The 14,213-nt window shown below is 49.3% G+C and overlaps 1 protein-coding gene across 4 annotated transcripts in view; it reads right to left on the reverse strand.

Annotated features, from left to right (window-relative positions):
• Nucleotides 1–14,213, reverse strand: part of CEP131 (centrosomal protein 131) — a 235,245-nt gene that overhangs the window by 169,740 nt on the left and 51,292 nt on the right. For all 4 annotated transcript variants that reach the window (XM_029599216.1, XM_029599215.1, XM_029599219.1 and 1 more), the window contains 3 exons: nt 14,101–14,212; nt 13,733–13,852; nt 13,360–13,528 (listed from right to left, as the gene is read on the reverse strand). In XM_029599216.1, coding sequence (XP_029455076.1) covers nt 13,360–13,528; nt 13,733–13,852; nt 14,101–14,212 — 401 coding nt within the window. The remainder of the gene's footprint in view (nt 1–13,359; nt 13,529–13,732; nt 13,853–14,100; nt 14,213) is intronic.

A 14,213-nucleotide genomic window follows, 5' to 3' on the forward strand; every position in this document is an offset into this window, starting at 1 on the left:
GTTGAGAGTAGACTACAGTGAGAACAGATTTTGGACAAGCAGTTTTTCACAACTCCTGTCAGTCTCTGAAATGGTATCAAAACAGTAAAGTGAAGTGAATGTGTGGATTGATGACAACACTGCAGCTTTGCAGTTATCTCAGAGATGAGCAAAAGAGGAAGTCATAGTTCGTACCTGATGAGCCTTAACCAAGTCTGTAAGTTGAAGTCCCACTAGGACACAGCAGTGATGGATACATTCGGCTATCAAACTGGATAAAGTTTGTTTGGCAACTGCTACTCCAAGATAGTTAGGGTTGTATGAGATAAAAAGCTGATTAACTTGATGACGAGTATGTCGTTTGTAATATGCCAAGGCCCATTTGCAATCCAGAGTACAGAGGGCTTTTTCTCCCTCATGCATGTGGCCTTGGGAAGAAGGCAGGAAATAACACGGACTAATTAATATGGAAAACAGACTTTTTTAGTAGAAACTTTGAGCGAGTATGAAGAACCATCCTGTTGTGATAGAACTGCAGGTAGTGGATGAAAGCCTGGAGAAAACTAAACAACTCTTCTAGTTGAGGTGACAGCAATGAGGAAACAGTTTCCATGTTAAGAACTTTAAAAAGAGCCAACTCCAACGGCTCAAAAGGAAGCTTCATCAATTGAGAAAAGACCATGTTGAAATCCCATTGGTTTCTGTATTGGGGGTTTGATGTTTTATTCACCATTCCCAACACTCTGTTTGATTTTTGGACTGCCGCAGCACACTGAACCGACAATTTCAATGTGTTATCCACTATGACACCTAGATCTCTTTCTTGGGTTGTAGCACCTAATATGGAACCTAACATTGTGTAACTATAGCATGGGTTATTTTTCCCTATATGCATCACCTTGCACTTATCCACATTAAATTTCATCTGCCATTTGGATGCCCAATTTTCCAGTCTCACAAGGTCTTCCTGCAATTTATCACAATCTGCTTGTGATTTAACTACTCTGAACAATTTTGAATCATCTGCAAATTTGATTATCTCACTCGTCGTATTTCTTTCCAGATCATTTATAAATATATTGAAAAGTAAGGGTCCCAATACAGATCCCTGAGGCACTCCACTGCCCAGTCCCTTCCACTGAGAAAATTGTCCATTTAATTCTACTCTGTTTCCTGTCTTTTAGCCAGTTTGCAATCCACGAAAGGACATCGCCACCTATCCCATGACTTTTTACTTTTCCTAGAAGCCTCTCATGAGGAACTTTGTCAAACGCCTTCTGAAAATCCAAGTATACTACATCTACTGGTTCACCTTTATCCACATGTTTATTAACTCCTTCAAAAAAGTGAAGCAGCTTTGTGAGGCAAGACTTGCCTTGGGTAAAGCCATGCTGACTTTGTTCCATTAAACCATGTCTTTCTATATGTTCTGTGATTTTGATGTTTAGAACACTTTCCACTATTTTTCCTGGCACTGAAATCAGGCTAACCGGTCTGTAGTTTCCCGAATCGCCCCTGGAGCCCCTGTTTGTTCTTTAGAGCTTTATTTTCTAGCCTCTGATGGTCGTTTGCATACCAATGATGCAGGAATGTGATCCTTATGAATGCCTTCTCTTTAGAAAACAGCCTCTTGAAGGCAGTCTCTTGTTCGGTGCTAGTGCATGTACCATTAGTGAGTCGAGAGATTCTATCATGTCCTGTTGAGCCTTTATGTATATTGTATATTAAATGCTTTTGTTGTGATTAAATAAGTCTGAAATTATATTATTTTTTTTTTTTTTTTAAACTGAGACATGGCACTTTTTTTTCAGATTCATTGATTTTGAATCAACTGTGTCAGTCTGGTTATTCTAACCCTCAACATGCTAGAATAGGTCATAGAGGAGGGGGAGTTATGTATCATTCATTCTGGACTGGCAGTAAAATTTTACCCTCAAATTAAAGTATGGATGGTGAAAGTTTAGTTATCACATGTGGCCTCTGGGCGTAGTTTACTGCCTCTGGGCTTATTGAGAACAATGAACTCTTGAGTTTACTGCCTCATCTTTTATTGCTTTGTTAGGAAATTTTAATCTTCAAATCAATAATTCTAGATTTGCTATGGCAAGCGAATTTTTACCTGCACTTACATTTCTGAATATTTCCAAAATGGTTTCTTCCAACATTCAGAGCCAAGAACACATTGGATCTATAGCTGCTCCCCCAGCTCATTGTTTAAATAAAGATGTAATATCTAATACGGATATGATGGAAGTCCCTTGGTCGGACTTGAATACTGTGTGCAATTTTGGTCACTGCATCTCAGAAAAAAAAAAAAAAGAAAAAAGAAAGATAATTGCACGGGAGAAAGTACAAAGAATAAATAAAATAAAACTAAAATGATAAAAAGGGCTAAAGAGGTTAGGGCTGTACAGCTTAGAGAAGACACAGCTGAAACGGGATATAATAGAGTTCTACAAAATTATGAAAGGACTTGAACAGGGAAATGTGAAACAGTTATTTACTCTTTTGGATAATACAAGGACTAGGGAGCACTCCATGAAGTTAGCAATCAGAGAAAATTCTCTCACTCAACGCATAATTAAGCTTTCTGAAAATCCAAATACACTACATCTACTGGTTCACTTTTATCCACATGTTTATTAACCCCTTCAAAAAAAAAAAATGAAGCAGATTTATTAAGCAAGACTTCCCTTGGGTAAATCCATGTTGATTGTGTTCCATTAAATCATGTCTTTCTATATGCTCTATGATTTTGATCTTGAGAATAGTTTCCACTATTTTTCCCGGCACTGAAGTCAGGCTCACTGGTCTATAGTTACCCGGATCGCCCCTGGAGCCTTTTTTAAATATTGAGGTTACATTGGCCACCCTCCAAGTCTTCAGGTACAATGGATGATTTTAATGATAGGTTACAAATTTTAACTAATAGATCAGAAATTTCATTTTTTAGTTCCTTCAGTACCCTAGGATGCATACCATCCAGTCCAGGTGATTTGGTACTCTTTAGTTTGTCAATCTGGCCTACTACATCTTCCAGGTTCACAGTGATTTGGTTCAGTTCATCTGACTCATCACCGCTGAAAACCATCTCCGGAACTGGTATCTCCCCAACATCCTCATTAGTAAACACGGAAGCAAAGAATTAATTTAGTCTTTCTGCAATGGCCTTATCTTTCCTAAGAGCCCCTTTAACCCCTCGGTCATCTAATGGTCCAACCGACTCCCTCACAGGTTTCTTGCTTTGGATATATTTTTTAAAGTTTTTATTATGAGTTTTTGCCTCTATGGCTAACTTCATTTCAAATTCTCTCTTCGCCTGTCTTATCAATGTTTTACACTTAACTTGACAATGCTTATGTTTTATCCTATTTTCTTCAGATGGATCCTTCTTCCAATTTTGGAAGGATGTTTTTTTTGGCTAAAATAGCCTCTTTCACCTCACCTTTTAACCATGACGGTAATCGTTTTGCCTTCCTTCCACCTTTTTTAATGCGTGGAATACATATGGACTGCGCCTCTAGGATTGTATTTTTAAACAATGTCCAAGCCTGTTGAACACTTAACCTTTGCAGCTACACCTTTCAGTTTTTTTCTAACTATTTTCCTCATTTTATCAAAGTTTCCCTTTTGAAAGTTTAGTGTTAGAGCTGCAGATTTTCTTATTGTCCCCATTCCAGTTATTAGTTTAAATTTGATCATGTTATGATCACAATTGCCAAGTGGCCCCACCACCGTTACCTCTCTCACCAAATCCTCCGTTCCACTAAGAATTAAATCTAAAATAGCGCTCTCTCTTATTGGTTCCTGAACCAATTGCTCCATGAAGCAGACATTTATTACATCCAGGAACTTTATGTCTCTAGCAAGTCCTGATGTTACATTTACCCAGTCAATATTGGGGTAATTGAAATCTCCCATTATTTTTGCACTGCCAAATTGATTTGCTTCCCTGATTTCTCTTAGCATTTCATCATCTGTCTGACCATTTTGTCCAGGTGGACGGTAGTATACGCCTATCACTATACTCTTACCCCACACACATGGGATTTCTACCCATACAGATTCTACTGAGCATTTAGTCTCTTGTATGATCTTTATCTTGTTGGACTCTATACCCTCCCGGACATAAAGTGGCACACCCCCACCAAGTTGATCCTCCCTATCATTGCGATATAATTTGAACCCTGATATAGCACTGTCAAATTGGTTAGCCTCCTTCCACCAAGTCTCTGTGATGCCAATTATGTCAATCTTATCGTTTGCTGCTATACACTCTAACTCTCCCATCTTACTTCTTAGACTTCTGGCATTGGCATACAGACATTTCAAAGTGTGTTTTTTGTTTGTTTTAACAACCTGCTTTTCAGTTGTTTGGGATAATTCGGAAATCATTAGCTTTGGTGATTTTTTACATATAGGCACATGGACTACGTTTGCTTTTAATGGAACCTCTCTGTTGGGATGCCCTAACTCTCCTGTTTCATTAGTATCCTTCAAGGATACATTTCTCCGAACCATGCACTGCTGAGTGACTGTCGGCTTTCCCCCTTGTTCTAGTTTAAAAGCTGCTCTAACTCCTTTTTTAAAGTTAGTGCCAGCAGCTTGGACCACTCTAGTTAAGGTAGAGCCCATCCTTTCGGAAAAGTCTCCTCTTTCCCCAAAAGTTTCCCCAGTTCCTTACAAAGCTGAATCCCTCTCCCCTGCACCATTGTCTCAACCACACACTGAAACTCTGGAGCTCTGCCTGCCTCTGGGGACCTGCATGTGGAATAGGAAGCATTTCAGAGAATGCCACCCTGGAGGGTCTGGATTTCAGCTACCTACCTAAAATCCTAAATTTGGCTTCCAGAACCCCTCTTCCACATTTTCCTATGTCATTGGTGCCTTCATGTACCACGACAGCCGGCTCCTCCCCAGCACTGTCTATAATCCTATTTAGGTGACGCGTGAGGTCTGCCACCTTCGCACCAGGCAGGCAAGTTACCAGGCGGTCCTCATGTCCACCAGCCACCCTATCTACATTTCTAATAATCTAATCACCAACTATGATGGCCGGACTAACCCTTCCCTCCTGGGCAGTAGCCCTGGGAAACTTGTCCTCAGTGCGAGAGGACAATACATCACCTGGAGAGCACGTCCTTGCTACAGGACCACTTCCTGCTACACCAAGGTGATGTTCTCCTACTGGGAGACCTTTCTGATCCAAGGCAGCACTGGGGCTGCCAGACTGGATTTGGGGCTTGGCTACTATGTTTCTGAAGGTCTCATCAATGTACCTCTCTGTCTGCACATAGGTATGGCTTCAGTTTATGCAGACAATCATGAATGTATTTTACCATGTTCAACTAATGAATGGCAGTACATGCGGAGAGCATTGTGCTCTGGAATGAACTTTTGCCAAAATTTTTTTTAAGATGGCACTGGCCATCCATTGCTCCTACCATGTGACAGGCCAGCCAATGGCACCGATAGACCCTGTCACATGGTAAGGGCAAAGGGCCATTGGCACCATTTTGTTTACTGGAAGCCGACGGCCCGAGAGCAGGAGATTGCTCCCGGGACCCCCGCTGGACCACCAGGTACTTTAGGAAAGTTTTGGTGAGGGGGAGGGGGGAAGGAGATGCTAAATAATTAGATTTAAAGGGTCGGGGTAGGTTGGGTTTTTTTTCGGCTCAGGACAGCCGATAAAAAAGCGGTGAGAACTGCGGGAAACAAAGATTTCCCGCGGTTCTACGAACACGATACCGGAAACAATTCCGGAACCGATTCACAACTCTAGACTGCAATCCTAAATCACTATTAACTGTGGCCAATGACTGCAGCCCTTGAAAAAATTCCACCCAACAAAATGTAGATGGATCCAGACCAAAACCAGAGCGAGTTGGCACTGCGCCCACTGAACTACCTTCCCCCACTGAGGAATCAGTTAGGGGAGTCCCAATTCCAGTCAAGATCTCGTGAAAGGAAAATTAGTTTCTTACCTGATAATTTTCGTTCCTGTAGTACCAAGGATCAGTCCAGGACACCTGGGTTGTGACTCCGCACCAGTAGATGGAGACAGACTAAAACTTGTGGGCGGAGCCATATATGCCCCTGTGCCAGTCACAGCCCCTCAGTCTTACGGAATGTCAAAGTAGAACACAACCAGAGAAGTGAACAAAACTAGATACCGCTAACTAACGGGGAAGAAACACCCCTTCTGGAACCGGGCTCTCCAACCGAGAGAGCGAACAAGCGAAACAGAGCAAATCAAAAACACAGAGCGGACTCTCCGTTACTTCAGCGCAGCACTGCGGGCGGGATCCTGGACTGATCCTTGGTACTACAGGAACGAAAATTATCAGGTAAGAAACTAATTTTCCTTTCCCTGTACGTACCAGGATCAGTCCAGGACACCTGGGATGTACCAGAGCAACCTACTGAGGGTGGGAAGCAGAGAGTCCCGCTCGGAGAACCCTCTCTCCAAAACCCCCGGAATCGGTAGCCCGGACATCCAGCCGGTAATGCCGGATAAAAGTATGCAACGACTTCCAGGTGGCCGCCCTACAAATCTCTTGAGGCGACACCTGAGAGGCTTCCGCCCAGGACGCTGCTTGAGATCGAGTCGAGTGAGCCCGCAGCCCCACAGGAAGAGGTTTTCCCCTCACCAAGTACGCTGAACCAATGGCCTCCTTGAGCCAACGAGCGATCGTTGTGCGGGACGCTGCAGCTCCTTTCTTTGGACCAGAGAAGAGGACAAACAGATGATCCGTGACCCGAAACGGATTAGTGACCTCCAGATATCGGAGAAGGGATCTCCGCACGTCAAGCTTCCGTAACTCCCTCTCCTCTGTAACAGAGGAGCCTCCGCACGCAAAAGCGGGCAACTCCACCGATTGATTCACATGAAACGACGAGACCACTTTCGGAAGAAAGGAAGGAACCGTCCGTAAGGAAACCCCCGAATCGGAGATACGCAAGAAAGGTTCCCTACAAGACAGGGCCTGTAACTCGGAAACCCGCCGTGCCGAGGCAATCGCCACCAAGAATGCCGTCTTTAAAGTGAGATCCTTAAGAGTTGCGCGTTTCAAGGGCTCAAACGGCGCCGTGCATAGAGCGGAAAGAACCCAATTGAGGTTCCAAGCCGGACAAGGAAGACGTAACGGGGGGCGAAGGTGCTTAGCACCCCGAAGGAAACGAGCAATATCCGGGTGAAGCGCCAGAGACTTACCTCGCAAACACCCAAGCGCCGCCACTTGGACCCGTAGGGAACTGCACGCCAGACCTTTGGCCAGACCCGCCTGGAGGAACGCCAGAACATCAGAGACGGAAGCCGAAGTGGGGACCACCCCGCGCTGCACGCACCAGTCCTCAAAGACTACCCAGACACGGACATAAGCCAAAGACGTCGACTGCTTCCTGGAACGCAGCAGCGTGGCCACCACCGCATCTGAATAACCTTTTCTCTTCAGACGATTCCTCTCAAAAGCCATGCCGCGAGACAGAAGTGATCCGGATCCTCCAAACAGACGGGGCCCTGATGGAGTAGGGCCGCCATTCCCTGGAACCGAAGGGGTGCCGCTACTGCCAGTTGTATGAGGTCTGCGAACCACGGCCGGCGAGGCCACTCCGGTGCCACCAAGATCACGTTGGCCGGATGCAACTCTATGCGCCGTAGAATCTTGCCGATCATCGGCCACGGGGGAAACACGTAAAGCAGCACATCCGTAGGCCAGGGAAGCACCAACGCATCGACGCCTTCTGCCCCCCGCTCTCGACGACGACTGTAAAATCGCGGGGCCTTCGCGTTGTGCCACGTGGCCATCAGATCCATGTGGGGCACCCCCCACGTTTCGCAAATGAGAAGAAATGCTTCGTCCCCCAGCTCCCACTCTCCGGGATCCAGACGATGACGGCTGAGATAGTCCGCCTGCACGTTGTCGACTCCCGCTATGTGAGACGCTGCGAGGTTGCTGAGATGTAGCTCCGACCAGGCCATCAAGCGCTGAGCTTCTTCTGCCACCTGGGGGCTCCGTGTCCCCCCCTGCCGGTTGATGTATGCCACGGTGGTCGCATTGTCCGACAACACTCGGACTGCCTTTCCCCGCAGCAATGGTAGAAAAGCCTGCAGAGCCAGACGGACCGCCCTGGTCTCTAGGCGATTGATAGACCACTGGGCTTGCGACACTGACCACAGGCCTTGAACTGAGCTCCCTAGGCAGACCGCTCCCCAACCGGAGAGGCTGGCATCCGTGGTCACCACTGTCCAACTGGGCACCAGGAGAGAGACTCCGGCGGAAAGGTGACTTGGATCCAGCCACCACCGCAGGCTGGACCTCGCGTGTCCCAGTAGAGGAAGCGGTAAATGGAAGTCCTCCGAGACCGGCTTCCAACGGGAAAGCAAGGATGACTGTAAGGGTCGCAGATGAGCGAACGCCCAGGGAACCAGCGCCAGCGTGGAAGCCATAGACCCCAGGACCGTAAGGTAGTCGCAGACCCGCGGCTGGCGAAGAGACAACAAGCGGTGCACCTGAGTTAGCAGTTTGCCCCTCCTTTCGAGCGACAGAAACACCTTGCCCTGCTTCGTGTCGAAAAGAGCTCCCAGATATTCCAAGGACTGTGTGGGTGTCAGATGACTCTTGCTGAAGTTGACCACCCATCCCAGGGACTGCAACAGATGGAGGACCCTGGCCACCGCCATCCGACACTGATCCTCGGACTTCGCCCGAATCAACCAATCGTCCAGATAAGGATGGACCAGAAGACCTTCTCGGCGCAGTTGCGCCGCCACCCACGACCATCACCTTCGTGAATGTACGAGGGGCCGTTGCGAGCCCAAACGGGAGCGCCCGAAACTGGTAATGCCGGCCCAGAATGCAGAATCTGAGGAAGCGTTGGAACGACGGCTGAATGCCTATGTGAAGATACGCCTCCGTGAGGTCCAGGGAGGCCAGGAACTCGCCTGGCCGGACCGCGGCGATGACTGACCGGATCGTCTCCATTTTGAAGCGAGGAACGCGAAGGCATCGGTTCACCCCTTTGAGATCCAGAATTGGTCGGAACGTGCCGTCCTTCTTTGGTACGATGAAGTAAATGGAGTAACGGCCTTCGCCGTGCTGGCCGACCGGAACGGGGGAGATGGCTCCCAAGTCCTCTAGGCGGCGGATGGTGTCTAGCACCGCCGCCTTCTTCTCGGGAGCCTTGCAGGGTGACACAAGGAACTTGTCCACTGGAGTGCGAGCAAAATCTAACGCGTAGCCGTGTCTTATCACGGTGAGGACCCACTGGTCCGACGTTATTCCGGCCCATCTCTCGTAGAACGACAGCAACCGCGCCCCGACGTTGGGAACGGCGTGCTGAGGCTGCGGCGGGAGAAGGGCCGACCTCCTTTCATTGTGAAGATTTGGGCGCCATGATGGCCAGGGCACCCCCTGGTCTACCATAGCGCCTCCCACGAAAGGACTGCTGGTGAAAAGACTGCTGCTGCTGCCGCCACTGTGGGGTACGAGAGGAGGAAGACCTGTACGATTGCCCCGACGACCTTTGAGGGCGCGCCTTCCTGGGCCCACGAAAACGGGACCTGGATGCAAAGGAAGACCGCGACCTGGATCTATCTTCAGGCAACCTGAAAGCCCTATTTTCCCCCAGGGAAGCCATTAAATCATCTAATTCCTTGCCAAACAGTAACTTACCCTTGAAAGGCAGCGCCCCGAGGTGAGCCTTAGAAGAGCCATCCGCCGCCCAGTTGCGGAGCCACAGGAGGCGGCGCGCCGAGACAGCCGCCACCAGGGATCTAGACGAAGTGCGCAGTAGATCGTGGAGTGCATCTGCACCATATGCTATTGCCGCTTCCAACTTATCCGCTTGTGCTGCCTCCTCTGCCGAAAGATCCGCATTGGCTTGGAGGACTTGAGCCCAGCGCAAGCTAGCTCTCAAAGCGAAATTCGTACACATGGCGGCCCGAATTCCTAGCGCTGAAACCTCAAAAATCTTCTTGAGCTGTACTTCCAGCTTCCTGTCCTGAAGATCCCGAAGGGCTGTCGCTCCCGTAACTGGAATAGTAGATCTCTTGGTTACCGCCGAAACCGCTGAATCCACCTTGGGGAACTTGAGAAGGTCCAGCGCATCCTCCGGGAGAGGGTAAAGCTTGTCCATGGCCTTGCTGACCTTCAAACCTAACTCCGGAGTGTCCCATTCCCGGAACATGATGTCCGTCGAAGAAAAATGGAACGGAAAAGCCACTGCCGGACCCGTGAGGCCCAACAGGACCGGATCCATGTTCGCTTCTTGCCGAACCACCGCCGGAGGAGGGGGGTCTATTCCCAGTTCCTGGAGAATGGCTGGAATTAGAGGTGGCAATTCTTCCCTACGGAATAGTCGTACCACCTTGGGATCGTCGCCCTCCGCTGCCTGTGACGCCTTTCCTGCTGCAGCTGGAGCGGATCCGTCCCCTGCCACGTCATCGGTCCCTTTTTGTGGCTCTTCAGAGGCATCAGTGTCTGCCCCCGTGGAGGAATCCAGGTCCGCCTCCTGTGGGACGCCACGCGGAGGACGTTTCCCCCTGGAAGCACTCGGGGCCCCACTGTTGGCCTTCTTCAGCGGCGGAGCCCTGCGGGACTCCCTCCGGCCGCGCTTGCCCTTACTTTTCCTGCATTTCAGGACTTTGCGCAGCAAAAGCGCAAAGTCCTCTGAAAAGGAGCTGGAACCCGAATCAGCCTCCGCTGGGCTCCCCGGGGACCCCGGGTCCCCCGAGGGACCCCCCCCGGCCGGGTTCCGCTGAGGAGACAGCGCCGGAGGCAAGGCCGCAGGCCCTGCCGCTTCCCGCGCCATTTCGCGGCCCGTGGCTAAAATGGCCGCCACTCCCGCGCTGAGCGGGAACAAATCCTGGGGCTTCTCCAACGCTCCCCCCCCGCTCGGCGGTGGTCGCGCGCGCCGCACACGAGCCCCCCGAGACGTCCCGGACGACCCTTCATCGCCCGGGATGCAGGAAGCGCAAAGACCGTCGCGAGAGAGACGCGCGCGCGCCGAGCCACAGGCTCGGCAAGCGGAGCCACGAGGCATGCCGGCGAAAACGGCGCGAAGAGGGCCGCAACAGAAATCAAATTGAAGAAAGCAAAGTCGCGCGAACGGCCTCCCCCCTGTCAGCGGCGCCCCCCCCCGAGAGCGGCGACGCAAGGAGCAGCTTCCCCCCTGTCAGCGGCGCCCCCCCCCCCGAGAGCGGCGACACAAGGAACAGAGAGCCGGAAAAAAACAGACAAACTTTTTTTTTTTTTTTTTTTTACAAAAAACAAGGCCTGTCGCTGTCCGCGGTCCTGGAGCCCTAGTCCAGCAGGGGTGAGTGAACCGGGCTCCCCGGTGTCACCCCTGACACTGCTAAATGGCAAACCGGGTCCTCGACCCTAGCAGTGGCCTCAACCGGGGGGGGGGTAGTCCCCTCAGGACCTCTCAACCCCCCTGGGAGGCAGGGCAAACGGACGTCAGTGACAATTTGGCAAAAAATTCCAATTACAACACCAAAAGCCTAACCTGGCCTAACCCAAAGGAAAGAAAAACCAACCCTGACGGAGTACCAGAATCAGGGCAGGGAGGAGCTGTGACCGGACCTGCACCATCTACTGGAGACAGAGTAAGACTGAGGGGCTGTGACTGGCACAGGGGCATATATGGCTCCGCCCACAAGTTTTAGTCTGTCTCCATCTACTGGTGCGGAGTCACAACCCAGGTGTCCTGGACTGATCCTGGTACGTACAGGGAAACATTTTTTCCCAGTCTCGCAACAAGCTGGGAAAGACCGGGCTTAGCAAAATCAGAGGGAGGCAAGTCTCCTTCAGCCTCCAAACAGTGCTGATGCAAATTACAGGGAATGCCAGGCTGAGATGGCGCTATATGGCAAGCAGCACACAGCAAGGTGCTTAGGCTTCTTTGCTATTGGCACCATAATAAGTCATACGCTCTAAACTGACTCCGAGAAGAGTATGCACCCGGCTGAGCTCGTCATTTGAAAAGGACTGGATGGCCCACAATTTAGGTGCCCAATACATCCTATCAGCTGGAAGCCCAATCTTTCTGTACGTCCAACTTTTAGGCACCCTGAAGCACACCACTGTGCATCCAACTAGGCGCCTCCAGACGCACTACCAAGTGGTCTGGAAGGCGTCCTAAGCGCACATCTGTGCATCCATATGTGCCCTGCTGGGCATCCAGCTAGGCGCACTATTAGGCTCACAGCTGGATGACTAGCAGGGCATTCAGCGCAAACAGACATCCTCAAGAAGGTAGACTTATGCACTATGGAAAAGTGCGTGTACACCGCCACGGCCTACCACACGGCAAAATTTGGAGCCTGAAACAGGGCCTAGCCCAAAAGACCGCTCAACTCGCCAGGCTGCCCAAGTTCCCCAACTCCCCCAGAGGCGGGAACGGATGCTGGACTGGCACGCCGAGCATGGAGACCAGAGGGGAGAGAAACCCTAAACTCAACTGCCCCTCTTTTTTTTTTTTTTTTATTTTAAAAGGGAAGTGAAACTCTTTACCTCAGCTCAGCCCATCCCGGCTGAGAATGGAGTCTGTCTCCGGCTGCAGGGGTTTTTTTTTAATTTTATTTTTTACAGCTAAGTCCATGCCGGAAAAACCAGTTACTGGATCAAGGCACTCATCTGAAGAAGCCACCATAATCACCTAGGAAATCATGACTAAGGGAGGGACCATAAGGTATCACCACAAGAGAGCAGGGCAATAAACTTCTATCCTTCTTTCTCCTTCTATTAAGTTTCAACACAATCCCCAGTAGGGAGATGCATATCTCTCATCTGCTGAAGACAGAGAAGATTGGCAGGCTGATGTCAGTGCAGGGTATGTATGCTGTGACATCAACTTTGCTCAGTCTCCATCTGCTGGCTGAGGTGCATAACCCACTGGTTCTGGAGCCACCTGTCTAAATGCTAAGAAACCAGTTTTTGAACCCACACACTGTCGTAAATATTTTCTTGTGGGCCAAAATCCTGGGGAGGGAAGGGGGGGGGGGCAAAAAAAAAGTTTTGTTTTTTTTTGTAGCATTCAAAAATGCTGCAGAACCAGAGATCAAGGCAGAATAAGAGATTCTTGAAGGAAAATTCCAAGCTTGAAGTAAAAATAAAGGAAACTGAGTATGTGTCTGTGCTTCAGCTCGGAAAAAAAATAACTCCCACACAGGAATTCTCGCAAATACTCAGTAGATCTAAAAGCTCGACAGATTGAGAGACAAGTTCAATCAGTGCTGCCACACGTTATGGCTAATTCAGCCTGCATATTGATGGAAAAACTATATAAACTACCTGCGCTCAACTACATGGGGGAGAAGTGGGGCTGCCTGCTTTCATCCCCATGGGGGAGGTGGGAGGCTGCCCTACCTATGCTCACCTGCATTGTTTGCTTTGGTGATGCTGCCAGCAGGACTGATGTTTTTCCCTACTGATGTCCTAGAAGGCTTTTTTGTGCCCAATTTGCCACCATCTTTCAGCTGTTCTAGCTCTTCCTGTACAATCCGTTTGCTTTCCATTGCCTTTTGGGCCCGTCTCTGTTGAAGTTCCTAGCAGAGGGGGGGGGGGGGGGAAGAGCTGTTAATGTAGAATATCCCTCTTCCCTCACAGCATTAATTTTTCTGTTTATTATTCCTAATAGACTCCAGAATAGTCTGGATATATTACAATATGCCCAGAGTACTACTTTTCCCCATTGTATTGTCCAGCACCACTACATATCACCCTGAGAGAGAGCATGTGCTATCAGTTACCTGGATTGCTGCTTTTCTCGCCTGTCGTGCCTTCTCTTCTCGACATTTTCTACGTTCCTCCTCTTTCTTCTGATATAAAACCAGCCTGCTCCTCTCCTCCAGCAACTGCTGCTGTCTTTCCTTTAAATGTGAAAACAAGTGGAGTTTACTAAAAGTATACCTTGAAATAAGTGACAGATCCCCTGCTAATCCAATACTGACATACTATACCCTAAACAGCTCTACCAATGCACCTCATGCCTGCCCTGCAGTACCCCCTGCTATTCCATTACTGATCCTATGTACATCTCTGCCAATGCTCATCCTAATTGGAGGTATCCCCCTGCTGTTCCAGCACTGGGACACTGTGTAAGAAAAAAAAATCTTACCTCTTTTTTGGAAGACAGCATGTGCTGCAAAGCAGCAGCACCAGCTCTCTGCCTCTGGTGGCGGTACCAGCGCTGGATTGTGACAGCTGCCTGGTTCACCTGCTGAATGAATC

Source organism: Rhinatrema bivittatum, chromosome 4 (assembly GCF_901001135.1).
Source record: "Rhinatrema bivittatum chromosome 4, aRhiBiv1.1, whole genome shotgun sequence".
In the NCBI taxonomy this organism is placed as follows: Eukaryota; Metazoa; Chordata; class Amphibia; order Gymnophiona; family Rhinatrematidae; genus Rhinatrema; species Rhinatrema bivittatum.